We start from the raw sequence: 27514 nt of genomic DNA, 5'->3' as shown, positions 1-27514 counted from the left end.
TGTGTATATGCGTCGATAGCGTAACCAGTTCTATGATCACTCCTCACGTTTACGGTGCATCTAATTAAGTTTCTGAATAGGCTGGGGGGCGACATCAAATTTTAGGTTCTAAACCACTGTCTTTTACACATGATTGGATCGTTTTTGACAGTGTGTTTATGCATCGATAATGGAAATGGTTTGCCTATCACTTAAGATACATCACCGAACTCGCCCGCGGTTAGTATGTCTTAACATGCTTTAATTTTTGGAGAATAGGCACCCGCAGCTGGGTGCCTGGTACTGTGGTACTCATATTTTAAGAAAGTTGACAGTAATTGTGGACTACGAAGGTGATGATTTTGTTTCCGGTTTTCGGTGAGAAAGTGAGGAGGGAAGATTTTTTGCTTTTTTTTTACTCATACTCCATAAAGAAACCCCGTAGGAAGAAAGAGTGTTTCCCGGCTCATCAACCTTCGTAGTCGCGAATGATACCAGATTAACGTGTTTTACACATGATTTTGGAAAGAGTATCTACGACTGGTTTGACACGTTAAATTCAGATGTTTTCCAACTAGTAAAAATACATGTTCGGAATCTGTGGTTCGAACGTGTAGAATATTTTCAGTGTTGGTTAATTTTGACGAAAAATTGAATTTTTGATGTAAACAAACAATTTTCTCCTCATCTCTCTACAATTGGGGGTCTATTTTCTACAGGGTGTTAGGTTCCTGAGTGCAAACTTTTTAAAGGGTGATAGGGTCTTGCACCATTTGGGCAGGTGTACCTATTTTGGGCACTTGCCGCTATAACTAAGTCAATTTCAAACCCATTGATTTGAAATTGTGTATAGAGTTAGGCACGTACAGTATATATCTCTACAGAAATTCAAATCAATTGGTTTGAAACTGACTTAGTTATAGCGGCAAGTGCCCAAAATAGGTACACCTGCCCAAATGGTACAATACCCTACTTGGGGTGATAGAGGACCATAAATGGTGAAAAAAATGTTCTACGCATATGGTCAAATCTCGACCGTTACGTAGTTATTGAACTTCCCATGTTTTGACTCTTATTGCCTTAACTGCCTTAGCGAATCGTGTTCGTTCGTTGGGGCAACTGACAACTGATCAAAATGCTCTAGACACACGCAAGTGACGAGAAATACGTCACGAAACACTCACATACTTGCACATATGTTCTGTATAAAGCAGCTGCGATGCGACGGCTGTCAGACGACATCGATTTTGACATTGACAGTGCTTTTTAGTTGGGGTTTGCCCCAACCAGCGAACATTCAACCATCGAGACAGCCCATCTAACGAGCCGCCAACGAAAGAATCGGGACAGTACTATTTAAAATATTTTAATAGTTATTTATATACAACATTTTATGCAATGATTTTTTTTTCATAATGCAACCCATTTGAGTTGCATAATGTTCATGTGTCATTATACAACTATTTTTCATTATGCAACTCATTTCAGTTGCATAATGAGCCAGTTCTGAAAATTGGGCATTATGATGCCAAGTTCAACTCGAGAACGTATGGCAAGAAGATCGTCGTTGTGATTGTGTTGCTCAACAATGACCCTCTGTTAATTTCAATTTCTGTTCAATTTCTCTTATCGCTCGCTTGCGTATCTATCCATCGTATTCTTTCATTACTTTCCTTACTCCCTCTTACTTCGAGTAGTATTGATATCACCGAAAAAAGCCAATTAAAATTAATTATGATAAAGTCATGCGGTGATTAAACCTAGTAAATATTTCTTTGTAAATCCCACAAATAAAAAGATTTCAGAATCACCAAGAAACTTCAGCAATTATTTCAGAAATCTTGCCATTCTATTCAAAATTTTAGCCAGAAATTGATTTCGGGGTAAAGACAAAAATATCTTCAATAGATCGACTAAGCAATTCAGAAAAAAAGTCTTCTCAGTTCCGGGGGGAGCGACACTAGTTTTGCCAAGCCGAAAAACCCCAAAAAAAGCCGAAAAAACCCGGTAAAACCCGCAAAACTTTTGCGGGTTTTAGCGACTTTTTTGGGCTTTTTTCAGCTTTTTTTTGGTTTTTTTTGCTTGGCAAAACTAGTGTCGCTCCCCCTGCTCAGTTCAAACAAATGCGTATAGTGCAGTGCACTTCAAGCTAGGGACGTTCTTTTTTCTGATTTCGTTGAGCTCCTTGTCTAAATGTTTGATGTAACTGCATTTGAAAACCATTTCCGCAAAATCCGCGCTGAAATTAGCAAAAACGCGCGAAACGCAAAAACAAACCGCGAAAGACGCAAAATCTGCGCCACCTGTAACAGCCCTGCAATTTGCCTCGCAATTTTGAAGATGCAAATATCAATTTACACTTACCTCACGTCTCCACTAGAAATCCTTTACATAGAGATGAGCGGAAGTTACAAATGTTGATTCGGCAATACTGTTTGTTTTGTTTACAACCACTGCCAACACTTACCACAAAGCTAGATGTTCAAACTTTGTGCGTGACTTTTCTGTGGTTTAACTTGTTTAATTTACGTTTAAAAATTATGGTCGAACTTTTTTCTCCAAAAATTTTGAAAAATAGCAGCGCAATCGATGAAATCTGAAATGCATTCCAAAATGTTGCGCAAATAATAGCAGCAGAGGTGAAGCCAGCAGCAGCAATGGAAGTTTTTCAAGATGAGCAACGACAAAAGTTTCGTCATGAACATGAGCTCTATAAAGTAGAATTAATAAAATATAATCTTTTTACTAAATTTACATATGCCGTCAATTTCTCGGTAATTTAAATAAATAATTATAATTTATTAAGTTCAGATTCTAATACCGTTCAAACGACGCCTTCTTACAAACGATAAACATGTTCATTTGGCTCACACTTTGACAGTTCTCTCTGCACGATTGGCTCACAATGGTCGCCTCCGCACATCTCTATAATGTAGGGTTACTAGTCTCCACTAGGCAGAAATATCTTGCCATTTTGCTGCCAGAAAGAGAAAACGTAACAGAAATGAGCAACACCGCTGCTTTCCATGCAAACAGCGAGAGAACATTTTGTCATGACACATCTGTCCAGCAAAATGGCAAGACATTTCTGTCTAGTGGAGACGTCGGGTTATACTAGCCACAGAGCAATGGCGGACGATTCAACCACCGTCCCCGGCCTTAACAAAACCTATTTTTCCAAGAAAACCAGAGCATCATTGTTTCAAAAATCTTAAAAATAAATTTATAGCAACCGTGACATGTTGGCAAAAAGTACAAGCAATAGCAAATTGTCAACGTCGCGACTATGATTATCATCAGACTTGTTACGTTATCGATGAATGTGATCAGTTGCCTTCAGTTGCAACCAATGTTCATTCTCATAGCGTGCGTGCATCGTCTCATACACGAATTCGCGACTTGGAAGTTGCAGAATGTGCGTGAAGGTTTACGTGAGAGAAAACGAGAGGGAAATATTTTTTACTTTTTTTTCACGCACATACTGAGTACAGTTCCTTACGAGGTTTTTCATTGGAGCGAAAAAGAGTTGGAATCTCTTTTACCTTCGTAGTCCCGAATGGAGATTAGACCCAGTGTTGCCACATTTAAATCTGTATTTTGCCTGTCAAAAATCTTTATAATCTGTTATGATTTGCTTTACCTATTTTGTACAAACCTTGCATTTGACACCTGAATTGTACGACCTGTCTACCAAACTACCAATCCTATGAATGTACACGGAGAAACGAAAGTACCCAAAAGTGAGTTCATTCCACCCAACTTTGAGGTTGCGTGCGGGAAGCCAATTTTGAGTTGATAGAGTCGATGTTGAGGTAGGTAGTTTGCATTTAGGCGTATACGGCCAAAGTACCTAGCGTCAAAGTTCTTTTTACTCAACCGTCAGTTAAAATTACTCAACTTTCGGTACTATGTCACTTACTCAATTTTGGCTTCCCGCATCGAACTCTCAAAGTTGGGTTGTTTTGCTATTCACTCTCTGACAACAATAAAAAGAGCGAATGAAACAGGATGCAAAATAGAACTCAAAAGTGAGTTTAAAAATACTCTAATTTGAGTTCTCTTGTTTTTCAGTGTAGAGAGAAAATGAATAAACGTCATTCGTTGTTGTAAACTAACTGGAGCAAGACGGTGTTTTCTTTGACTCCGTGATTCGGCCAAATCCCTGCGTTTACGACAGTTGACGACGAGCGGATTAGTAACCCCGCAAGCGCAACCGGGGCGGAGTACTGTTTGTGACGAGATCCGGACAAGTGGAATTCTGCGTTGGGGCCATCGAAGACAAGATTGCACTCACACCCATACTTGCAAGGGTGTTGTTGGAGGTGCCGCTGTGCAACGACCCGGGAATCGGTACACACAAATCTCTGCTGTGGTGTACATGCTGCTGCTGCTACTGCAATCGGGTGCGTCGGCGTACTTGTGAGCTGCGACAAAGTGGAAGATGGCGGAAGACTCTGATGATGAGAATGCTGTCGGCGGTGGAGCCGTCGCTGCTGCTGCGATCATACCGCCTACCTTTGTTCTTGAGGCATTCGACAAACACAAATCGAAGTGGGGGCGATGGGTAAAACGCTTCGAAGGAGCGCTCCAGATTTTCGGCATCGGACCGGCGATGAAAAGGAACATGCTACTTCATTACATGGGAGCCGAGACATATAATTTGCTCTGCGACCATCTCTCCCCAGAAGATCCGGAAGCCAAAACCTACGACGAAATCGTTACGTTGCTGGAGCAGTACTTCGATCCAGAGCCGTTAGAGATGGTGGAGCTGTGGAAGTTTCGCCAGCGGATGCAACGTGAAGGCGAAACCGTTGCGGAATACATAACGGCACTGCAGCGAGAAGCCAAGTACTGCGGTTTTGGAGATTACTTGCAGAAAGGACTACGGAATCAGTTGGTGTTCGGTCTGCGGAACCAGAGGATCCGGAGCCGACTGATTGAAGAGAAGGGACTAACTTTTGACAAGGCTAAGCAGATCGCGCTATCAATGGAGGCATCCGGCGAGGGTGCGGAAGTGCTGAATCGACGGATGCAGGAAGTCAATCTGATGGATCGTAAGAGGCTTCACGCCGGAAGGGATTCAGCAGCCACCGCAGCCACGAAGGTAACTAATCCTACTAACAAGTTTACATGTTTCCGCTGCGGAAGTGAGGCACACTTGGCTGATAAGTGTGAACATAAAAACAAAATTTGCGGCCTGTGCAAAAAGAAGGGCCATTTGAAGCGGGTGTGCCTCAGCTCCAATGCAAACCATTCTCAAATGAGTAAGAATCAGAACCGAACGAAGAAACACTCAACAAACTTTGTTGAAGATGATGTATCTGAATCAGAGTGCTCAGATGGAGACCGGGTGTATGTTGTTGATGTATGTAAGTTGGAACACCGGTCTAATGATTTGTCAAAGATTTTTCTCAAGGTTATTATGGGGGGAGCACTAGTTCAGTTTGAGGTTGATAGCGGATCTCCGGTATCGTTGATCAGTAGTACTGACAAGGTCAAGTTTTTGAACGATTTGCCATTGCAATCAACAGATATTGAACTGCGTAGTTACTGTGGAAACAAAATCGGGGTCATTGGCGTCATTCAGACGGAAGTTGAGCACGGAAACCAGACGGAACGTTTGCGTTTGTTTGTAGTGGAGGGAAGGCGGCATCCATTACTGGGACGTGAGTGGATGCGAACTCTACGGTTGGACTGGAATGACATCCTGGGGGGTTCTGTTAGTTCTGTTGACAAAATTACTTTGCATGCTCCTCTCCCAGCGGCGGTTAAGGGGTTGATTGAAGAGTTTCCTTCCGTATTCGATGAATCGATGGGTAACATTGAAGGTATACAAGCCGCTTTGCACTTCAAACCGGATTCAAAACCTGTTTTTCTCAAGGCACGGCCACTGCCGTTTTCGATTCGTGATTCCGTAGAACAAGAGATCCATAGCATGGTCGAGAAAGGTGTTTTGGTGAAAGTTAATCGTAGTGAATGGGCCACACCGGTCGTACCAGTAATGAAATCTGGGGGCAGAATTCGTTTGTGCGGGGATTACAAACTCACTGTGAACAAGAGTTTGGTAGTCGACGAACATCCACTTCCTACGATCAACGAGATGTTCTCTAACATGGCAGGTGGACAGAAATTCACCAAGTTAGATCTGACTCAAGCATACTTGCAAATGTCAGTAAGGCAAGAGGATCAACCAATGCTAACGTTGAATACCCATCTTGGTCTGTATCAGCCAACAAGGCTGATGTATGGAGTCGCTTCTGCACCAGCCATCTTTCAGAGAGAGATCTCTCAAATTCTACAGGGAATTCCTGGAGTCACGGTATTTCTTGACGATGTGGAAGTTACGGGTCCAGACGATGAAACACATTTGAATCGGCTGCGTGAGGTACTAAAAAGGTTTCATGAACACAATATGCGGGTTAATGTCAAGAAATGTGAGTTTTTCGCCGATAGCATCGAGTATTGCGGGTACATCGTTGATCAGCATGGGATTCACAAGATGAAGCAGAAGGTCGATGCCATCCAAAACATGCCACGTCCAGAGAATCGCGAACAGGTCCGTGCGTTTTTAGGGCTCGTAAACTATTACGGCAGATTTATGAAAAATCTGAGTACGAAGGTATATCCAATAAATAACCTACTGAAGGACAAGACCCCATTTGTGTGGACTGATGCCTGCGAGCGAGCTTTTCTATGGGTGAAATCAGAGATGCAGTCGGAACGTGTGTTGGTGCATTATGATGCAAAGTTGCCGCTGGTTCTAGCTACGGACGCTTCGCCGTATGGAGTGGGGGCAGTATTGAGTCACATTTACCCAGATGGTAGCGAACGGCCAATTCAGTACGCTTCGCAAACACTCAATGCTACTCAGCAAAAGTATAGTCAGGTAGACAAAGAGGCGTACGCGATTATCTTTGGTGTTCGGAAATTCCATCAGTATCTCTTTGGGCGGAAGTTTATTTTGGTTACGGACAACAAGCCTGTTGTACAGATATTTTCGCCAGACAAAGGATTGCCAACACTCTGCGCATTGCGTATGCAGCATTACGCGGTCTTCCTTGAGTCTTTCGATTTTCAAATTCGCTTCCGTGCTTCTAAGGATCATGGAAATGCTGACGGAATGTCGCGCTTACCGGTTGTTGATCGAAGTAATCGGAATCAGGTAGAGGAAGTCGATGTTGTTCAGGTTAGTCAGATTGAAACGCTTCCGGTAGACTCCAAAGAACTCGGTGAGGCTACTACTAGGGATAGAAGTGTCAAAGAACTGATTCAAGCGTTGAAGTCGGGTCGTACTGTGGAAGGTCGTTTCAGGTTTGGTGTGGATCAGAAAGAATTCAGTTTGCAGGGTTCGTGTTTGATGCGCGGAATTCGGGTATACGTTCCTCCAACCCTTCGCAGTCGTGTTTTGGACGAACTGCATGCTGGTCATTTCGGAGTATCCAGGATGAAGTCGTTGGCGAGATCCTACTGTTGGTGGGAGAATATCGATCGGGATATAGAGGAGATAGCTCGGAACTGTGTGGACTGTGCTCGCGTTCGATCAAACCCCGCTAAAGTACCAGTTCATTGCTGGGAACGTCCTTCAGAGCCGTTCCAAAGGATTCATGCTGATTTTGCAGGACCGTTTATGGGGCTGTATTTCTTGATCATAGTCGATGCTCACAGCAAATGGCCTGAAGTGAAGGTTATCCCCGATATGACTACGGAAACAACGATTGAAAAGATGAGGGAGTTTTTCGCTGTATTTGGGTTGCCATCAGTTCTAGTGACGGATCGAGGAACTCAATTTACGTCGGACCAGTTCCAAAAGTTTCTCAAGAGAAACGGGATTGTGCATAAGATGGGAGCACCATACCATCCCGCGACGAATGGTCAGGCGGAAAGGTATGTCCAGACGTTCAAAGACAAAATCAAAGCGCTGAAATGTCCACGCTCTGAGGTGCACGTAGAGCTTCAACAGATACTGATGGCATATCGAAGAACAGTGCATCCTACAATAGGAAAAAGTCCATCGATGCTGGTGTTTGGACGGCAGATTAAGTCTCGTCTTGATCTCTTGATTCCCAGACAGGATGAACAAAGGTCAACACACGAGGATCTTCGAGGGGAGGAAAAGTCGATGCGTTCGTTCATGATCGATGACAGAGTGGCTGCACGGGATTTTATGTCACAATCAGAAAAGTGGAGGTTCGGTTTTGTTGTTGAGAGAGTCGGGAAGCTCCACTATATGATCGAGTTGGATGACGGTAGAATGTGGAAGCGGCATGTCGATCAATTGAAGCCGGGACCAGTGCCAGGACCCGTTACTCAGCGTGCTGAACTGCGTGAACAGGTTCCAGATGATATCCAGCGACGTCGTGAAATGTTGATGCCAGGATCCCAGGACTATCAGCCTGCAGTTCAGGTAAAAGCGGAACTGGACATTACTGAACCAGAATCAGATGTTACCGAAGGCGATTCTGCTCAAAATATGTTAACACCTCTCATTTCTCGACAAACTACTCCTATCAGTACTGCGATCAACGATGCGGGAACAGGTTCAAGGGTACAAGAGAAGCGGAGTGTAAAGTCTAGAACCTTGGTAGATAATGCTGGTGAGACAGTTAGAAGATCAACTCGAGAAAGAAAGGCTCCGCATAGATTGGACCTGTAATGTGTTGTGAACTAATCCACTAACCAAATATGTGTAGACAGTTAAGCAACAGAATTTTCTTTAAGGGAGGGAAAGATGTTATGATTTGCTTTACCTATTTTGTACAAACCTTGCATTTGACACCTGAATTGTACGACCTGTCTACCAAACTACCAATCCTATGAATGTAGAGAGAAAATGAATAAACGTCATTCGTTGTTGTAAACTAACTGGAGCAAGACGGTGTTTTCTTTGACTCCGTGATTCGGCCAAATCCCTGCGTTTACGACATAATCTGTATCACCATTTTTTGTCAAAAATCTGTATGAAATCTGTAATATTTCGCGAAAAATCTATTTGAAATTCTGTAAGTTTCTGAAAAATCTGTATAATCTGTATCATTTCCAAAAATCTGTACATCTGTACATACAGAATTCTGTATGAAAAGCTGCAAGAAAATCTGTATGATTACAGAAAAATCTGTATATGTGGCAACCCTGATTAGACCGGCCCACATTTGTATAGTGAGAAAAAAAAGTTGTCAAAATTCATGAGGCACCCTCTAGAATCGTGCCTTTGGATGAGAAGAAAGATCTGTGAAAATTTCAGCTCAATCGGTCAAAAAATGAGCTGGCGCAAATGAGTTGAAGGTTTGTATGGGATTCTCAGCCCAATTATATGGGAAATTGGATGACCTCCAGTCTCTCATCCAGTACGCCGGTTTGGCGTGTTCGATTTGGCTCAGAATTGAAAAAGTAGTAGTTGATACCCTAAGGAACAACTTTGTAGAAGACCATATCATGATAAAACCTAATTTAGTTGCTGTTTTAGCTTACGAAAGCTGGATGAGGACTTCTGTCGCCGTTTACTCTCGGTTGTTATTTACATGGAGCACGTGTTCGCCATTCGAAACTTGCGCGCTACATCATAGGCAGCTATGTTATTATCCATTCTCTCAATAGGGCACTGCACTGTTTTGATTTTGCATGGGGTTTTGACGTTTCTTGGCCTTGTTGTTTTCAAAATTTCTTTAAGAGTGAAAGAGAAGGAGAGAATTTCATGCAGTGACCTATACTTGTTCACGTGCGTGAACAATTGAAATCAAGGCCTACATAGGAGGGGATGGGGCTTCCGTTCAGTGTAGTTACCCAAAAAGCTCGCCAAAAAGCAAATTGTTCAGATTTTTTTTAGGAGATGAACCTGCCTCTTGATGAAAATCTCCCTAATAAAGCTAATAATATTTTTTTTAATATAGTTTTAACCTTTTTTTAAATTTATTCAAGTTTTATTATTTTTGTTTTATTATTTTTTTACACATTTCTGGCGTTCGATTTCAATAGGTCGAATCTGCATAGGAATCACAGCAAACATTCGACCTATTCAAATCGAACGCCAGATTTTTTTTCATTTTATTTTATTAGTTTTGTCATTTTATTTCATTCCAAGTACATTTCATCTTATCTTTATTTCATTCCAAGTACATTTCATCTTATTATTACTATTACCAATTCACTGCTGAACACCAGGCGGTCGCTCCTCCGGCTGCTGCTGTAGCTGCTGCTGTTGCTGCTGCTGCTGCTGCTGCTGCTGACGCTGCTGCTGCTGCTGCTGCTGCTGCTGACGTGGCCTGCGCCGCCATGGGTACGGCCAGTACCCTCCAGCCATGGGTGGGACCATGTACGGATACATGGGCGGCGCCGTGGGTGGGGCCGTTGGAGGCGGCGCTGGAACTCCCATCCCGAACGGGGAAAGTGCAGTCTGCGGAAATCCGCACTTCGGACAGAACTGAAAAGAAATTTTTAAAATTTGAGAGGATTTAAAGGCAAAACTTCAATCAATCGAATACGAGAATGAGCTTCCTCTCACCTGGCTCATTTCAATTCCGGTTGATGAAGATACGATTGCTACACCGGCTTGGAGTGTACATAATGATGAAGCATGTTGTGTTTGTGATTCACACCGATTTGTCATCCAATGGTTGACATTCAATTTTCATATCACTAGTGCCATTTACACTTATCAATAAGTTGATTCAACCAAGAGGTTCAATCTTTCCTTCAACTGCATCAAGAAACTCAATTTGATGGAAATATTGCTAAATGTACACTGAAAATAATCGACACGCCTCATTCATGTTCTTTTACACGTTAATGTATCGTTTAAAACGGCAAGCTAAATTAACGTAATTCTAAACCACTGTTTTTTACACATGATTTGATCGTGTTTGACAGTGTGTTTATGTATCGATGATGGAAATGGTTCGCCCATCACTTAATGTACATCACCGAACTCGCCTGCGGTAAGTATGTCATAGCATGCTTCACTTTTTGGAGAACAGGAGCCCGTAGCTGGGTGCCTGCTACTGATATTATAAGTAAGTTGACAGTAATGATGCCAGATTAACGTGTTTTGCACATGATTTTGAAAAGAGTATCTACGACTGGTTTGACACGTTAAATTCAGATGTTTTCCAACTAGTGAAAATCTATGTTCGAAACATGTGTTTCGAACGTGTAGAATTTTTTCAGTGTATTGCATGCCTTTTTATTGAGGAGAAGTTGGATGATAATGTTGAAACTTGATAGAAATACAGACCAACCTGAAAAAGCGAGGATTGAGGTTGGTGGCCATATCCTCAATATTTCTCCTCCGAAAGATTGATCCAACCGATCCAATCATCGATCCAACCACCACTATCGTCCAGTTTGACAAAACCAACAAGATCAACCAAGTCAAACTTTCCCCTTCAGTTTTTTGATTCGATTTATCCAGCAGTGCGAAAGAGCCAGCAGATTTAGCGAAGACCATTCCCTCAGTGCGTGGTTCAGGGCGTTCATGGTGGCCAGTTCGATTGAGTTTTATGAAATGAATTTATTCGAAAGCAAATTTCTAGAAATAAAGTGTCACGATTTTGCATTGTAAATATCTAGATTGAGTTGAAATAAGGGCGAAAGTAACATGATCGATTTCTCTTCATCGACCCTCTCTTCTTCGAATTAAAGTGACAAGATGCAAATTTGATTGAACTTTTTTACATTTAAACGAAAGATAGCGTTTAATGGCCAAAAAGTGCAACATTTCTCGCATCTTGTCACTGTAATTAGAAGAAGAGAGAGTCGATGAAGAGAAATCGATCATGTTACTTTCGCCCTTATTTCAACTCAATCTAGATATAATAAAAACTTTATCATTGGGAAAGTGTAAATTTCGTTATTTCGCTTCGTTACCTAATTCCATCAATGATTATGAAAAAATAATGTTTTGATAATGTTGGTCATTTATCACACCACGCCATATTCGTTTTTTTTGTAAGCATTCATACACTCTTATTTATTGCAGCCAATCTCTATAGGATAAGTATGATGAATTGGTAAATAGTAGGTGGATCTATTTACTTATTCATCATTGTTATTTTTTCTAATGTCTTCAAAAAGTTATGCTATCAGTCTCAACTGGTGAGATAATGTTCCGAAGCATTATTTCATTGATTTGGAATTTTTGTTATTAGGTGATTTTCTTCATAGGAATTATTGACTTTCTAAGAGACCTTCTAGGAAATGTCTTATAAAATTCCAAGGCAGGCACACCCGGATTGATTTGGAATTTTTGTTATTAGGTGATTTTCTTCATAGGAATTATTGACTTTCTAAGAGACCTTCTAGGAAATGTCTTATAAAATTCCAAGGCAGGCACACCCGGATCAATGAAAGGTTACAAACTCTTCCTAAGGTATCCTGCTATCAGTCTTAACTGGTCAGATAATGTTCCGAAGCTTTATTTCATTGATTTGGAATTTTTGTTATTCGGTGATTTTCTTCATAGGAATTATTGACTTTCTAAGAGACCTTGTAGGAAATTTCTTATAACACTCCAAGGCAGGCACACCCGGATCAATGAAAGGTTACAAACTCTTCCTAAGGTGTCCTGCTATCAGTCTTAACTGGTGAGATAATGTTCCGAAGCTTTATTTCATTGATTTGGATTTTTTGTTTATCGGTGATCTTCTTCATAGGAATTATTGACTTTCTAAGAGACCTTGTAGGAAATGTCTTATAAAACTCCAAGGCAGGCACACCCGGATCAATGAAAGGTTACAAACTCTTCCTAAGGTGTCCTGCTATCAGTCTTAACTAGTGAGATAATGTTCCGAAGCTTTATTTCATTGATTTGGAATTTTTGTTATTAGGTGATTTTCTTCATAGGAATTATTGACTTTCTAAGAGACCTTCTTGGAAATGTCTTATAAAACTCCAAGGCAGGCACACCCGGATCAATGAAAGGTTACAAACTCTTCCTAAGGTGTCCCACTATCAGCCTAGACTAGTGAGATAATGTTCCGAAGCTTAATTTCATTGATTTGGATTTTTTGTTATTCGGTGATTTTCTTCATTGGAATTATTGACTTTCTAAGAGACCTTCTAGGAAATGTCTTATAAAACTCCAAGGCAGGCACACCCGGATCAATGAAAGGTTACAAACTCTTCCTAAGGTGTCCTGCTATCAGTCTTAACTGGTGAGATAATGTTCCGAAGCTTTATTTCATTGATTTGGATTTTTTGTTAATCGGTGATCTTCTTCATAGGAATAATTGACTATCCAAAAGACCTTCTAGGAAATGTCTTATAAAAGTCCAAGGCAGGCACTCCCGGATCAATGAAAGGTTACAAACTCTTCCTAAGGTGTCCTGCTATCAGTCTTAACTGGTGAGATAATGTTCCGAAGCTTTATTTCATTGATTTGGAATTTTTGTTATTCGGTGATTTTCTTCATTGGAATTATTGACTTTCTAAGAGACCTTCTAGGAAATGTCTTATAACACTCCAAGGCAGGCACACCCGGATCAATGAAAGGTTACAAACTCTTCCTAAGGTGTCCTGCTATCAGTCTTAACTGGTGAGATAATGTTCCGAAGCTTTATTTCATTGATTTGGAATTTTTGTTATTCGGTGATTTTCTTCATAGGAATTATTGACTTTCTAAGAGACCTTGTAGGAAATTTCTTATAACACTCCAAGGCAGGCACACCCGGATCAATGAAAGGTTACAAACTCTTCCTAAGGTGTCCCACTATCAGCCTAGACTAGTGAGATAATGTTCCGAAGCTTAATTTCATTGATTTGGAATTTTTGTTATTATGTGATTTTTTTCATTGGAATTATTGACTTTCTAAGAGACCTTCTAGGAAATGTCTTATAACACTCCAAGGCAGGCACACCCGGATCAATGAAAGGTTACAAACTCTTCCTAAGGTGTCCCACTATCAGCCTAGACTAGTGAGATAATGTTCCGAAGCTTAATTTCATTGATTTGGAATTTTTGTTATTCGGTGATTTTCTTCATTGGAATTATTGACTTTCTAAGAGACCTTCTAGGAAATGTCTTATAACACTCCAAGGCAGGCACACCCGGATCAATGAAAGGTTACAAACTCTTCCTAAGGTGTCCCACTATCAGCCTAGACTAGTGAGATAATGTTCCGAAGCTTTATTTCATTGATTTGGAATTTTTGTTATTAGGTGATTTTCTTCATAGGAATTATTGACTTTCTAAGAGACCTTCTAGGAAATGTCTTATAAAACTCCAAGGCAGGCACACTCGGATCAATGAAAGGTTACAAACTCTTCCTAAGGTATCCTGCTATCAGTCTTAACTGGTGAGATAATGTTCCGAAGCTTTATTTCATTGATTTGGAATTTTTGTTATTAGGTGATTTTCTTCATAGGAATTATTGACTTTCTAAGAGACCTTCTAGGAAATGTCTTACAAAACTCCAAGGCAGGCACACCCGGATCAATGAAAGGTTACAAACTCTTCCTAAGGTGTCCTGCTATCAGTCTTAACTGGTGATATAATGTTCCGAAGCTTTATTTAATTGATTTGGATTTTTTGTTATTAGGTGATTTTCTTCATAGGAATTATTGACTTTCTAAGAGACCTTGTAGGAAATGTCTTATAAAACTCCAAGGCAGGCACACCCGGATCAATGAAAGGTTACAAACTCTTCCTAAGGTGTCCTGCTATCAGTCTTAACTGGTGAGATAATGTTCCGAAGCTTTATTTCATTGATTTGGAATTTTTGTTATTAGGTGATTTTCTTCATAGGAATTATTGACTTTCTAAGAGACCTTCTAGGAAATGTCTTATAAAACTCCAAGGCAGGCACACCCGGATCAATGAAAGGTTACAAACTCTTCCTAAGGTGTCCTGCTATCAGTCTTAACTGGTGATATAATGTTCCGAAGCTTTATTTAATTGATTTGGATTTTTTGTTATTAGGTGATTTTCTTCATAGGAATTATTGACTTTCTAAGAGACCTTGTAGGAAATGTCTTATAAAACTCCAAGGCAGGCACACCCGGATCAATGAAAGGTTACAAACTCTTCCTAAGGTGTCCTGCTATCAGTCTTAACTGGTGATATAATGTTCCGAAGCTTTATTTAATTGATTTGGATTTTTTGTTTATCGGTGATCTTCTTCATAGGAATTATTGACTTTCTAAGAGACCTTCTAGGAAATGTCTTATAAAACTCCAAGGCAGGCACACCCGGATCAATGAAAGGTTACAAACTCTTCCTAAGGTGTCCTGCTATCAGTCTTAACTGGTGAGATAATGTTCCGAAGCTTTATTTCATTGATTTGGAATTTTTGTTATTAGGTGATTTTCTTCATAGGAATTATTGACTTTCTAAGAGACCTTCTAGGAAATGTCTTATAAAACTCCAAGGCAGGCACACTCGGATCAATGAAAGGTTACAAACTCTTCCTAAGGTATCCTGCTATCAGTCTTAACTGGTGAGATAATGTTCCGAAGCTTTATTTCATTGATTTGGAATTTTTGTTATTAGGTGATTTTCTTCATAGGAATTATTGACTTTCTAAGAGACCTTCTAGGAAATGTCTTATAAAACTCCAAGGCAGGCACACCCGGATCAATGAAAGGTTACAAACTCTTCCTAAGGTGTCCTGCTATCAGTCTTAACTGGTGATATAATGTTCCGAAGCTTTATTTAATTGATTTGGATTTTTTGTTTATCGGTGATCTTCTTCATAGGAATTATTGACTTTCTAAGAGACCTTCTAGGAAATGTCTTATAAAACTCCAAGGCAGGCACACCCGGATCAATGAAAGGTTACAAACTCTTCCTAAGGTGTCCCACTATCAGCCTAGACTAGTGAGATAATGTTCCGAAGCTTTATTTCATTGATTTGGAATTTTTGTTATTAGGTGATTTTCTTCATAGGAATTATTGACTTTCTAAGAGACCTTCTAGGAAATGTCTTATAAAACTCCAAGGCAGGCACACTCGGATCAATGAAAGGTTACAAACTCTTCCTAAGGTATCCTGCTATCAGTCTTAACTGGTGAGATAATGTTCCGAAGCTTTATTTCATTGATTTGGAATTTTTGTTATTAGGTGATTTTCTTCATAGGAATTATTGACTTTCTAAGAGACCTTCTAGGAAATGTCTTATAAAACTCCAAGGCAGGCACACCCGGATCAATGAAAGGTTACAAACTCTTCCTAAGGTGTCCTGCTATCAGTCTTAACTGGTGATATAATGTTCCGAAGCTTTATTTAATTGATTTGGATTTTTTGTTTATCGGTGATCTTCTTCATAGGAATTATTGACTTTCTAAGAGACCTTCTAGGAAATGTCTTATAAAACTCCAAGGCAGGCACACCCGGATCAATGAAAGGTTACAAACTCTTCCTAAGGTGTCCCACTATCAGCCTAGACTAGTGAGATAATGTTCCGAAGCTTTATTTCATTGATTTGGAATTTTTGTTATTAGGTGATTTTCTTCATAGGAATTATTGACTTTCTAAGAGACCTTCTAGGAAATGTCTTATAAAACTCCAAGGCAGGCACACTCGGATCAATGAAAGGTTACAAACTCTTCCTAAGGTATCCTGCTATCAGTCTTAACTGGTGAGATAATGTTCCGAAGCTTTATTTCATTGATTTGGAATTTTTGTTATTCGGTGATTTTCTTCATTGGAATTATTGACTTTCTAAGAGACCTTCTAGGAAATGTCTTATAACACTCCAAGGCAGGCACACCCGGATCAATGAAAGGTTACAAACTCTTCCTAAGGTGTCCCACTATCAGCCTAGACTAGTGAGATAATGTTCCGAAGCTTTATTTCATTGATTTGGAATTTTTGTTATTAGGTGATTTTCTTCATAGGAATTATTGACTTTCTAAGAGACCTTCTAGGAAATGTCTTATAAAACTCCAAGGCAGGCACACTCGGATCAATGAAAGGTTACAAACTCTTCCTAAGGTATCCTGCTATCAGTCTTAACTGGTGAGATAATGTTCCGAAGCTTTATTTCATTGATTTGGAATTTTTGTTATTAGGTGATTTTCTTCATAGGAATTATTGACTTTCTAAGAGACCTTCTAGGAAATGTCTTATAAAACTCCAAGGCAGGCACACCCGGATCAATGAAAGGTTACAAACTCTTCCTAAGGTGTCCTGCTATCAGTCTTAACTGGTGAGATAATGTTCCGAAGCTTTATTTCATTGATTTGGAATTTTTGTTATTAGGTGATTTTCTTCATAGGAATTATTGACTTTCTAAGAGACCTTCTAGGAAATGTCTTATAAAACTCCAAGGCAGGCACACTCGGATCAATGAAAGGTTACAAACTCTTCCTAAGGTATCCTGCTATCAGTCTTAACTGGTGAGATAATGTTCCGAAGCTTTATTTCATTGATTTGGAATTTTTGTTATTAGGTGATTTTCTTCATAGGAATTATTGACTTTCTAAGAGACCTTCTAGGAAATGTCTTATAAAACTCCAAGGCAGGCACACCCGGATCAATGAAAGGTTACAAACTCTTCCTAAGGTGTCCTGCTATCAGTCTTAACTGGTGAGATAATGTTCCGAAGCTTTATTTCATTGATTTGGAATTTTTGTTATTAGGTGATTTTCTTCATAGGAATTATTGACTTTCTAAGAGACCTTCTAGGAAATGTCTTATAAAACTCCAAGGCAGGCACACCCGGATCAATGAAAGGTTACAAACTCTTCCTAAGGTATCCTGCTATCAGTCTTAACTGGTGATATAATGTTCCGAAGCTTTATTTAATTGATTTGGATTTTTTGTTATTAGGTGATTTTCTTCATAGGAATTATTGACTTTCTAAGAGACCTTCTAGGAAATGTCTTATAAAACTCCAAGGCAGGCACACCCGGATCAATGAAAGGTTACAAACTCTTCCTAAGGTGTCCTGCTATCAGTCTTAACTGGTGATATAATGTTCCGAAGCTTTATTTCATTGATTTGGAATTTTTGTTATTAGGTGATTTTCTTCATAGGAATTATTGACTTTCTAAGAGACCTTCTAGGAAATGTCTTATAAAACTCCAAGGCAGGCACACCCGGATCAATGAAAGGTTACAAACTCTTCCTAAGGTGTCCTGCTATCAGTCTTAACTGGTGATATAATGTTCCGAAGCTTTATTTAATTGATTTGGATTTTTTGTTATTAGGTGATTTTCTTCATAGGAATTATTGACTTTCTAAGAGACCTTGTAGGAAATGTCTTATAAAACTCCAAGGCAGGCACACCCGGATCAATGAAAGGTTACAAACTCTTCCTAAGGTGTCCTGCTATCAGTCTTAACTGGTGATATAATGTTCCGAAGCTTTATTTAATTGATTTGGATTTTTTGTTTATCGGTGATCTTCTTCATAGGAATTATTGACTTTCTAAGAGACCTTCTAGGAAATGTCTTATAAAACTCCAAGGCAGGCACACCCGGATCAATGAAAGGTTACAAACTCTTCCTAAGGTGTCCTGCTATCAGTCTTAACTGGTGAGATAATGTCCCGAAGCTTTATTTCATTGATTTGGAATTTTTGTTATTAGGTGATTTTCTTCATAGGAATTATTGACTTTCTAAGAGACCTTCTAGGAAATGTCTTATAAAACTCCAAGGCAGGCACACTCGGATCAATGAAAGGTTACAAACTCTTCCTAAGGTATCCTGCTATCAGTCTTAACTGGTGAGATAATGTTCCGAAGCTTTATTTCATTGATTTGGAATTTTTGTTATTAGGTGATTTTCTTCATAGGAATTATTGACTTTCTAAGAGACCTTCTAGGAAATGTCTTATAAAACTCCAAGGCAGGCACACCCGGATCAATGAAAGGTTACAAACTCTTCCTAAGGTGTCCTGCTATCAGTCTTAACTGGTGATATAATGTTCCGAAGCTTTATTTAATTGATTTGGATTTTTTGTTATTAGGTGATTTTCTTCATAGGAATTATTGACTTTCTAAGAGACCTTGTAGGAAATGTCTTATAAAACTCCAAGGCAGGCACACCCGGATCAATGAAAGGTTACAAACTCTTCCTAAGGTGTCCTGCTATCAGTCTTAACTGGTGATATAATGTTCCGAAGCTTTATTTAATTGATTTGGATTTTTTGTTTATCGGTGATCTTCTTCATAGGAATTATTGACTTTCTAAGAGACCTTCTAGGAAATGTCTTATAAAACTCCAAGGCAGGCACACCCGGATCAATGAAAGGTTACAAACTCTTCCTAAGGTATCCTGCTATCAGTCTTAACTGGTGAGATAATGTTCCGAAGCTTTATTTAATTGATTTGGATTTTTTGTTATTAGGTGATTTTCTTCATAGGAATTATTGACTTTCTAAGAGACCTTCTAGGAAATGTCTTATAAAACTCCAAGGCAGGCACACCCGGATCAATGAAAGGTTACAAACTCTTCCTAAGGTGTCCTGCTATCAGTCTTAACTGGTGATATAATGTTCCGAAGCTTTATTTAATTGATTTGGATTTTTTGTTATTAGGTGATTTTCTTCATAGGAATTATTGACTTTCTAAGAGACCTTCTAGGAAATGTCTTATAAAACTCCAAGGCAGGCACACCCGGATCAATGAAAGGTTACAAACTCTTCCTAAGGTGTCCTGCTATCAGTCTTAACTGGTGATATAATGTTCCGAAGCTTTATTTAATTGATTTGGATTTTTTGTTTATCGGTGATCTTCTTCATAGGAATTATTGACTTTCTAAGAGACCTTGTAGGAAATGTCTTATAAAACTCCAAGGCAGGCACACCCGGATCAATGAAAGGTTACAAACTCTTCCTAAGGTGTCCTGCTATCAGTCTTAACTGGTGAGATAATGTTCCGAAGCTTTATTTAATTGATTTGGATTTTTTGTTAATCGGTGATCTTCTTCATAGGAATTATTGACTTTCTAAGAGACCTTGTAGGAAATGTCTTATAAAACTCCAAGGCAGGCACACCCGGATCAATGAAAGGTTACAAACTCTTCCTAAGGTGTCCTGCTATCAGTCTTAACTGGTGAGATAATGTTCCGAAGCTTTATTTAATTGATTTGGATTTTTTGTTAATCGGTGATCTTCTTCATAGGAATTATTGACTTTCTAAGAGACCTTGTAGGAAATTTCTTATAAAAGTCCAAGGCAGGCACACCCGGATCAATGAAAGGTTACAAACTCTTCCTAAGGTGTCATGCTATCAGTCTTAACTGGTGAGATAATGTTCCGAAGCATTATTTCATTGATTTGGAATTTTTGTTATTAGGTGATTTTCTTCATAGGAATTATTGACTTTCTAAGAGACCTTCTAGGAAATGTCTTATAAAACTCCAAGGCAGGCACACCCGGATCAATGAAAGGTTACAAACTCTTCCTAAGGTGTCCTGCTATCAGTCTTAACTGGTGAGATAATGTTCCGAAGCTTTATTTAATTGATTTGGATTTTTTGTTAATCGGTGATCTTCTTCATACGAATTATTGACTTTCTAAGAGACCTTGTAGGAAATGTCTTATAAAACTCCAAGGCAGGCACACCCGGATCAATGAAAGGTTACAAACTCTTCCTAAGGTGTCCTGCTATCAGTCTTAACTGGTGAGATAATGTTCCGAAGCTTTATTTAATTGATTTGGATTTTTTGTTAATCGGTGATCTTCTTCATAGGAATTATTGACTTTCTAAGAGACCTTGTAGGAAATTTCTTATAAAAGTCCAAGGCAGGCACACCCGGATCAATGAAAGGTTACAAACTCTTCCTAAGGTGTCCTGCTATCAGTCTTAACTGGTCAGATAATGTTCCGAAGCTTTATTTCATTGATTTGGAATTTTTGTTATTAGGTGATTTTCTTCATAGGAATTATTGACTTTCTAAGAGACCTTCTAGGAAATGTCTTATAAAACTCCAAGGCAGGCACACCCGGATCAATGAAAGGTTACAAACTCTTCCTAAGGTGTCCTGCTATCAGTCTTAACTGGTGAGATAATGTTCCGAAGCTTTATTTAATTGATTTGGATTTTTTGTTAATCGGTGATCTTCTTCATACGAATTATTGACTTTCTAAAAGACCTTGTAGGAAATTTCTTATAAAACTCCAAGGCAGGCACACCCGGATCAATGAAAGGTTACAAACCCTTCCTAAGGCGTCCTGCTATCAGTCTTAACTGGTGAGATAATGTTCCGAAGCTTTATTTCATTGATTTGGAATTTTTGTTATTAGGTGATTTTCTTCATAGGAATTATTGACTTTCCAAGAGACCTTCTAGGAAATGTCTTATAAAACTCCAAGGCAGGCACACCCGGATCAATGAAAGGTTACAAACTCTTCCTAAGGTGTCCTGCTATCAGTCTTAACTGGTGAGATAATGTTCCGAAGCTTTATTTAATTGATTTGGATTTTTTGTTAATCGGTGATCTTCTTCATAGGAATTATTGACTTTCTAAGAGACCTTGTAGGAAATTTCTTATAAAACTCCAAGGCAGGCACACCTGGATCAATGAAAGGTTACAAACCCTTCCTAAGGCGTCCTGCTATCAGTCTTAACTGGTGAGATAATGTTCCGAAGCTTTATTTCATTGATTTGGAATTTTTGTTATTAGGTGATTTTCTTCATAGGAATTATTGACTTTCTAAGAGACCTTGTAGGAAATTTCTTATAACACTCCAAGGCAGGCACACCCGGATCAATGAAAGGTTACAAACTCTTCCTAAGGTGTCCTGCTATCAGTCTTAACTGGTGAGATAATGTTCCGAAGCTTTATTTCATTGATTTGGATTTTTTGTTAATCGGTGATCTTCTTCATAGGAATAATTGACTTTGCAAAAGACCTTCTAGGAAATGTCTTATAAAAGTCCAAGGCAGGCACACCCGGATCAATGAAAGGTTACAAACTCTTCCTAAGGTGTCCTGCTATCAGTCTTAACTGGTCAGATAATGTTCCGAAGCTTTATTTCATTGATTTGGAATTTTTGTTATTAGGTGATTTTCTTCATAGGAATTATTGACTTTCTAAGAGACCTTCTAGGAAATGTCTTATAAAATTCCAAGGCAGGCACACCTGGATCAATGAAAGGTTACAAACTCTTCCTAAGGTGTCCTGCTATCAGTCTTAACTGGTGAGATAATGTTCCGAAGCTTTATTTCATTGATTTGGAATTTTTGTTATTCGGTGATTTTCTTCATAGGAATTATTGACTTTCTAAGAGACCTTGTAGGAAATTTCTTATAACACTCCAAGGCAGGCACACCCGGATCAATGAAAGGTTACAAACTCTTCCTAAGGTGTCCTGCTATCAGTCTTAACTGGTGAGATAATGTTCCGAAGCTTTATTTCATTGATTTGGAATTTTTGTTATTCGGTGATTTTCTTCATAGGAATTATTGACTTTCTAAGAGACCTTCTAGGAAATGTCTTATAAAATTCCAAGGCAGGCACACCCGGATCAATGAATGGTTACAAACTCTTCCTAAGGTGTCCTGCTATCAGTCTTCTTTGGTGAGATAATGTTCCGAAGCTTTATTTAATTGATTTGGAATTTTTGTTATTATGTTCGGGGACTGCGATCATTGCTGAATGGATGGGTCCGATCCTTGCTGCTTAGAACACCTGACACTCATTATAATTTTCATATGCACATACACATATGGTACCTTACCTAAATATAATTCATATTTTAAACAACGCATTTTCGCCAAGGAAAGCGCCCCAGAATTTCCCACCCATTTCCAACTTCAGATACAATCTGTGATGGTGGACGAAGTTCTTGGGCATCATCTGAAGTAGATTTTAGCAACATTTCCTTCCCTTCCCCGCTGATCGTAAGGACCTGGCCAGGTGTCGTGGGATCGTTCAGTGAAGGGTATGTCAAGTCGCAGGCTACCTTTTCTGGCGCACTAAGGAAATATTTAATATGGGAAATAATACTTTTCTGGCGCATTGATCTTCTCTATCGAGATACCCTACTTTGGAAGTGTCACAATCACGGGAATGCTACGGTGATCTGATTTTGTTGCCGCTTATCATGCGCAACCAGTGCTCACTAATACCAACATTCACTCAATACAGCAGCGGGAGAAAATAAGGAAAACGCACTTTTGCGAACAAAGTTTGCGAAAAGAGAAATTGTGTGTCTTTTCACAAACAATTCCCACTCTCTGTAGGAACTTTACCAAAACATCGACACTCTAAAATTGAAAATTATCAATTAATGCCGTTTTTTATGATCAAAACTTTTATGAGATCTAATGTGATGTAAGCGTTTTGCACCGATATCCCTAGTAAAAAGGTAAACAATCAAATTTCACGACTGTGTTGGTGAATATTTTGGCTGGAGCATAAATTTATGCTCCACGTAAGAAGGCACAATCCAACCTGTCAAACTCCATAGTAAAAAAATAGGTTGCCGTCCCCGTGGTCACAATCGATTCGCATCCAGATAGGGTCTTGTACCATTTGGGTAGGTGTACCTATTTCGGGCACTTGCCACTATAACTAAGTCAATTTCAAACCGATTGATTTGAATTTTTGTACAGAGTTAGATACTGTACGTGCCTATAAGTCATAACTCTATACAAATTTTCAAATCAATCGGTTTCAAATTGACTTAGTTATAGCGGCAAGTGCCCAAAATAGGTACACCTGCCCAAATGGTACGCGACCCTACATCTACCACCCCCCCCTGACTTCCGAAGTTCCATTTTCGGTGAAAAGTTGTGAAAAAAATTTCTATAGCGTTCTACCGCGCCGACAGGTTTGCGCGAGCAACTTGCATGCAATATATTTAATGTTGCAACTGCTCGCGCACTTGCATGCAAGTTGCCCCCATTTATTCCTTTCCGGTTGCCCATGGTGAAAATGACTGCTCGCGCAAACCGATTGCTCGCGCATATCGCAGCAGTCAAAACGTAAACAAAGCACCTGTTTTTGGCAATCAGCTGACGCGGAGACGAACTCTGCAATGTTGAACGTCATGCTCGACGAGGGGTTTGTCGGCAGATCGTGACGTTCAATTTGAATTTTTGGCGCGCAATAAAAAAAAGAGAAAATGAGAGCGCGCCAAGTCTTCGCATTTGCATTCCACCAGCTGTTCAAGAAGCATCAACAGCTGGTATATCAGCTGAGTTAGACGAAAATGAGTTCCTCGAGCTCGCGTAAGTATTCCAGTGCTGCATTTGTAGATTTGAATGTGATTAGTACCTTCATTCTTCGAACAGAATTGTCCATTTCCGGTACCGGATCGCAATCCGCCGTCAGCTCGAATCTTCTCATTCCGGAGCATGAACGCAGCCTCGCCCAGCGAATGTTGCTGTACGTGTACGACCGGTCGGCCATCGTTTCCGCCCGCCAGCTAGCTTTCTGGGAGCAGTTTCGTCAGGCTGCACCGGACGTGGAAATGTCCGCCCCGGACCTTCGGGCTATGTTCTACGGCGAAGTGCTCTACGAACCGGAACACTTTGACGATCTGGAATACGCGGTCAACCAGTACATCAACCCCCGGTTCAATCAGATCCAGCTGGAAGCGCTCGAATTTGGCGATATGGCCGAAGAAGAAGACTACGTGCTGAATGTACCCCGTGACGCCGCCTCCTTTCCGAACGACGGCGGCGAGATGAACTTCGAACAGTTGGTCAACTACATATCCAGCCCAATCGAAGTAGCCAGGAACGTTCAGCTACCTCCGCTGAACGTGCAGCTGGTTGCTGCGCCGGCGACTGCCACCGTTCTCCACTCGCTGGATGCAAGCCTAAAGCAACGATTCTGCCAGCTGCTCTCGGAACTGGTCTACACAAGTGATGAAACTGTTGAGAAACCGATCCTGAAGGTAGAAGACATTTGCGAGCGCGTGCTGGCTCTCACCGCCAAGGGCATATGCCTGCAAGACCTGCTGGAACCGGGAATGGATTGCTACACGCTGTTGAACGGCGGTGCTTCGACCGCCACTTCCGATAAACCTATTCCGACTGCCACTGGCCAGGATCAGGTCGTTCCGGTTGTTGCTGGGACGATTTCCTCGAGTGCACTCAAGCGTTGGAAGTCGTTCGACGATTCCGGACTGGGCAAGTCACCGCCCAAGTATCGGCGTTTGAATGCCCCTCTGGCAACGGCGTCGTTATTGGCCCGGCGACACCATGGTAGGGTGCGACGGACGCTGTCGGCACCCTCGAATAATTTCATGTGAGTTTGTTGGAACAAGGTATGTGCATATCACATTTTTAGCTTCGATAGGTAGGTTTTAAGCACAATGTATTTTTTTTAAATCTAGAGAAATAAACAAAGTGGACCAAAGAGAATTACATGCCTAAATGGTAACCGTCGTGCTTAGAAATGATTTGAGGGGGGGTTGGTTCCTAGCCGCAAACGGAACCAATCAGCTGCCCCTCTTTCAGTCTCAAACTTGAAGCTGAATAAGGGTAAGATTATGAAGATGTTATTGATTAGTTTGAAATGTTGACCTAAATGGTATTCTCGTCTTTGGTGTTTTCCTATAGATACCGATCTGATTTATTGCTGCTGTTATTTTTTTGTGCTGTGAATGTAAAGAGTTTAATCTTGCCTAGTTTAGATAAAGGTTATAGTTAGGATACTTAGATCTACATATCTTCAGCAAGAAATAACAGCAAGGAACAATCTTTGCAGACTTATGCAAAAAGATAGTCCAAGTGGCTTTACCTAGTCCAAGAAACGTACTTTTGTAAGGAGAACTTCTATCTAGAAAACCTTGTGATCCCGGAGTTTGCTATTTTCAGTAAACGTTAAATGGAAAAGTCGCGTGTCATGTCTCGAACATGTGTGCTTGTCAACAACGGTATCGTTGCTACACTCATCTCTGAACTATCAGAGATGTACACTAGTATGGGACACGCTTGTATGGGAAAAAATAAATCCTCGCTCCAGTAGACTTTTTAGATCCCATTTAGGTCCCGTATGAACTGTACAAAATTTCAGCGCAATCGGTGAAACTATAATTTAGCGCAAGCGGTTCAAAGTGTGCATAGGATTTACTATGGGAAAAGTTACACTTTCAAACAAAAAATCCCAGAGGTCGCCCTTTGTCTCCTTAATTCAAATCGATCAATGCTTCTTGTAGAAATAACATTTATGAAACTTTCCTTCGAAGACCGCAAAACGATTGGATGCTTGTGGAAAAAGTTATTGATTTATTACCGATTAGTGTTCCAACGAACGGCTTTTTGTTTTATTTTATCGGCAGCACTGCTTGCTGCCGTTGTTGCATGGGGTGGCAGCATCCAAGGCAGCAGCTACAGTGCTGCTAATAAAACAAAACAAAAAGCCGTTCGTTGGAACACTAATCGGTAATAAATCAATAACTTTTTCCATAAGCATCCAATCGTTTTGCGGTCTTCGAAGGAAAGTTTCATAAATGAAGTCAAAATAATCGGGACAGGCAAAATTTTCACTTTAAAAAAATTGTTATTATTATTATTTTTTTTTGCGAGATTTTCAGCCCTCGGCTGGTTTATCTCGTAAAAAAATTGTTGCACTATAGTGCTATAGCTATAGCTATAGCTGTAGTAAATGTAGTCTTGTCTAGTCTAGTCCAGTCTACACATACACAGCCATTTATTGAAAGAATCCTGGAAAATGATAGAATCTACTACTTCTATCATTTTTCTTGTCATTAATAATGTTTGCAGCACATCATAGATGTATTACAAACATTAAAGGCCTACTGTGCAGCGTTATTTGGTTTTGTTGTAGAAATCAATTCCAGAATTGATTCCACAAAAAGATACGAAGGAACGGGGACATCTCGTACTAACCGCTCTGTATATTTGTAGGATTTCAAGATATATGCGATGTTCGTTGGGAGTGACTAAGCTAAGAAGGTTATTGTACACTGCCCTAAATTCAGTAGAATCTATTCCCAAGCAAAAGTTACAAGTCGATTGGATTTGACAGCCAGCTGACTTCCAAATGTTGTTTGGGCTTCACAATGATACCTACTTGGTGATATTTTCTTTATATGTTCTAGGAGCAAAACGTGTTCAGTGTAAAGGTTCATTAGTTTTGAAGCTAGTGTTGAGGTCAATAAATCTGAACAATTTGAACAAAAATTACTGCTTATAAACATATTGACCAGCAATTACAATCATAGTGAAAATAACTTTTTGACATAACACTTTAATAGAGTAGAAACTACATCTTTCGTTTGATAAGACTAATCGCAAAGCAGTAACACTACCTAAGTTTGAAATCTACGACAAATAACTGATACATGGATGAGAACCTAACGTACTACATAGACCTTACTATAAAAACAAATTTTCACACTTTCTACCGTAACCTTCCGGGTCAGATTGCAACAGTGTCTTCTTGGATGCCGTCCCATCCGTGTACGTCTGGTAAACTGCTTCAGAAGGATTATGTTCTTTCCTATCCAAGGTCTAGTTTAGAGGTTTCAGCGCTATTCAGCGATTGGTTAGTAATCTTTCACAAAGAAAAATAAAAGAGTACTGCCCAATGGTGTCTTGCCGGATCCCGTCCGAGTCGTTGCTGGAGTGAGGCAAGTATGTATTCTATCACCGCTACTAGTAGGATCCTTCAGAAATTCCTC

The 27514-nt window shown here is 39.9% G+C and overlaps 3 protein-coding genes across 3 annotated transcripts; 2 read left to right on the top strand and 1 right to left on the bottom strand.

Moving 5' to 3' along the window:
* Positions 1–4420: 4420 nt before the first annotated feature.
* Positions 4421–8632, top strand: LOC109425613 (uncharacterized protein K02A2.6-like). The gene has a single exon (XM_062848692.1). The coding sequence runs from the start codon at positions 4421–4423 to the stop codon at positions 8630–8632; it is 4212 nt and encodes a 1403-aa protein (XP_062704676.1).
* Positions 8633–10057: 1425 nt separating this feature from the next.
* On the bottom strand, positions 10058–10949 carry LOC109407258 (probable serine/threonine-protein kinase DDB_G0281745). The gene is made up of 2 exons (XM_019680270.3): positions 10478–10949; positions 10058–10396 (listed from the first exon to the last, which is right to left on the bottom strand). Exons 1-2 carry the CDS (start codon positions 10580–10582, stop codon positions 10121–10123), a joined length of 381 nt encoding a protein of 126 aa, XP_019535815.2. The 5' UTR covers positions 10583–10949; the 3' UTR covers positions 10058–10120.
* A 13031-nt stretch (positions 10950–23980) lies between these two features.
* On the top strand, positions 23981–25141 carry LOC109622575 (uncharacterized). Its single transcript, XM_020076971.3, has 2 exons — positions 23981–24089; positions 24153–25141. Exons 1-2 carry the CDS (start codon positions 24071–24073, stop codon positions 25115–25117), a joined length of 984 nt encoding a protein of 327 aa, XP_019932530.3. The 5' UTR covers positions 23981–24070; the 3' UTR covers positions 25118–25141.
* Positions 25142–27514: the final 2373 nt, after the last annotated feature.

This window comes from Aedes albopictus, chromosome 2, assembly GCF_035046485.1.
Source record: "Aedes albopictus strain Foshan chromosome 2, AalbF5, whole genome shotgun sequence".
Lineage (NCBI taxonomy): Eukaryota > Metazoa > Arthropoda > Insecta > Diptera > Culicidae > Aedes > Aedes albopictus.
Note: the sequence above shows the minus strand (reverse complement) of the source record. Positions and strands in the feature narration are given on the sequence as shown.

What these genes read in the sequence shown, in the direction of transcription:
- LOC109425613 (XM_062848692.1), top strand. Translation starts at nt 4,421, where the DNA reads ATGGCGGAAGACTCTGATGATGAGAATGCTGTCGGCGGTGGAGCCGTC.
- LOC109407258 (XM_019680270.3), bottom strand. Translation starts at nt 10,582, where the DNA reads ATGACAAATCGGTGTGAATCACAAACACAACATGCTTCATCATTATGT. An exon ending in CCGGAATTGAAATGAGCCAG is followed by an intron (nt 10,397 to 10,477) that starts GTGAGAGGAAGC and finishes ATTTCTTTTCAG; the next exon opens with TTCTGTCCGAAGTGCGGATT.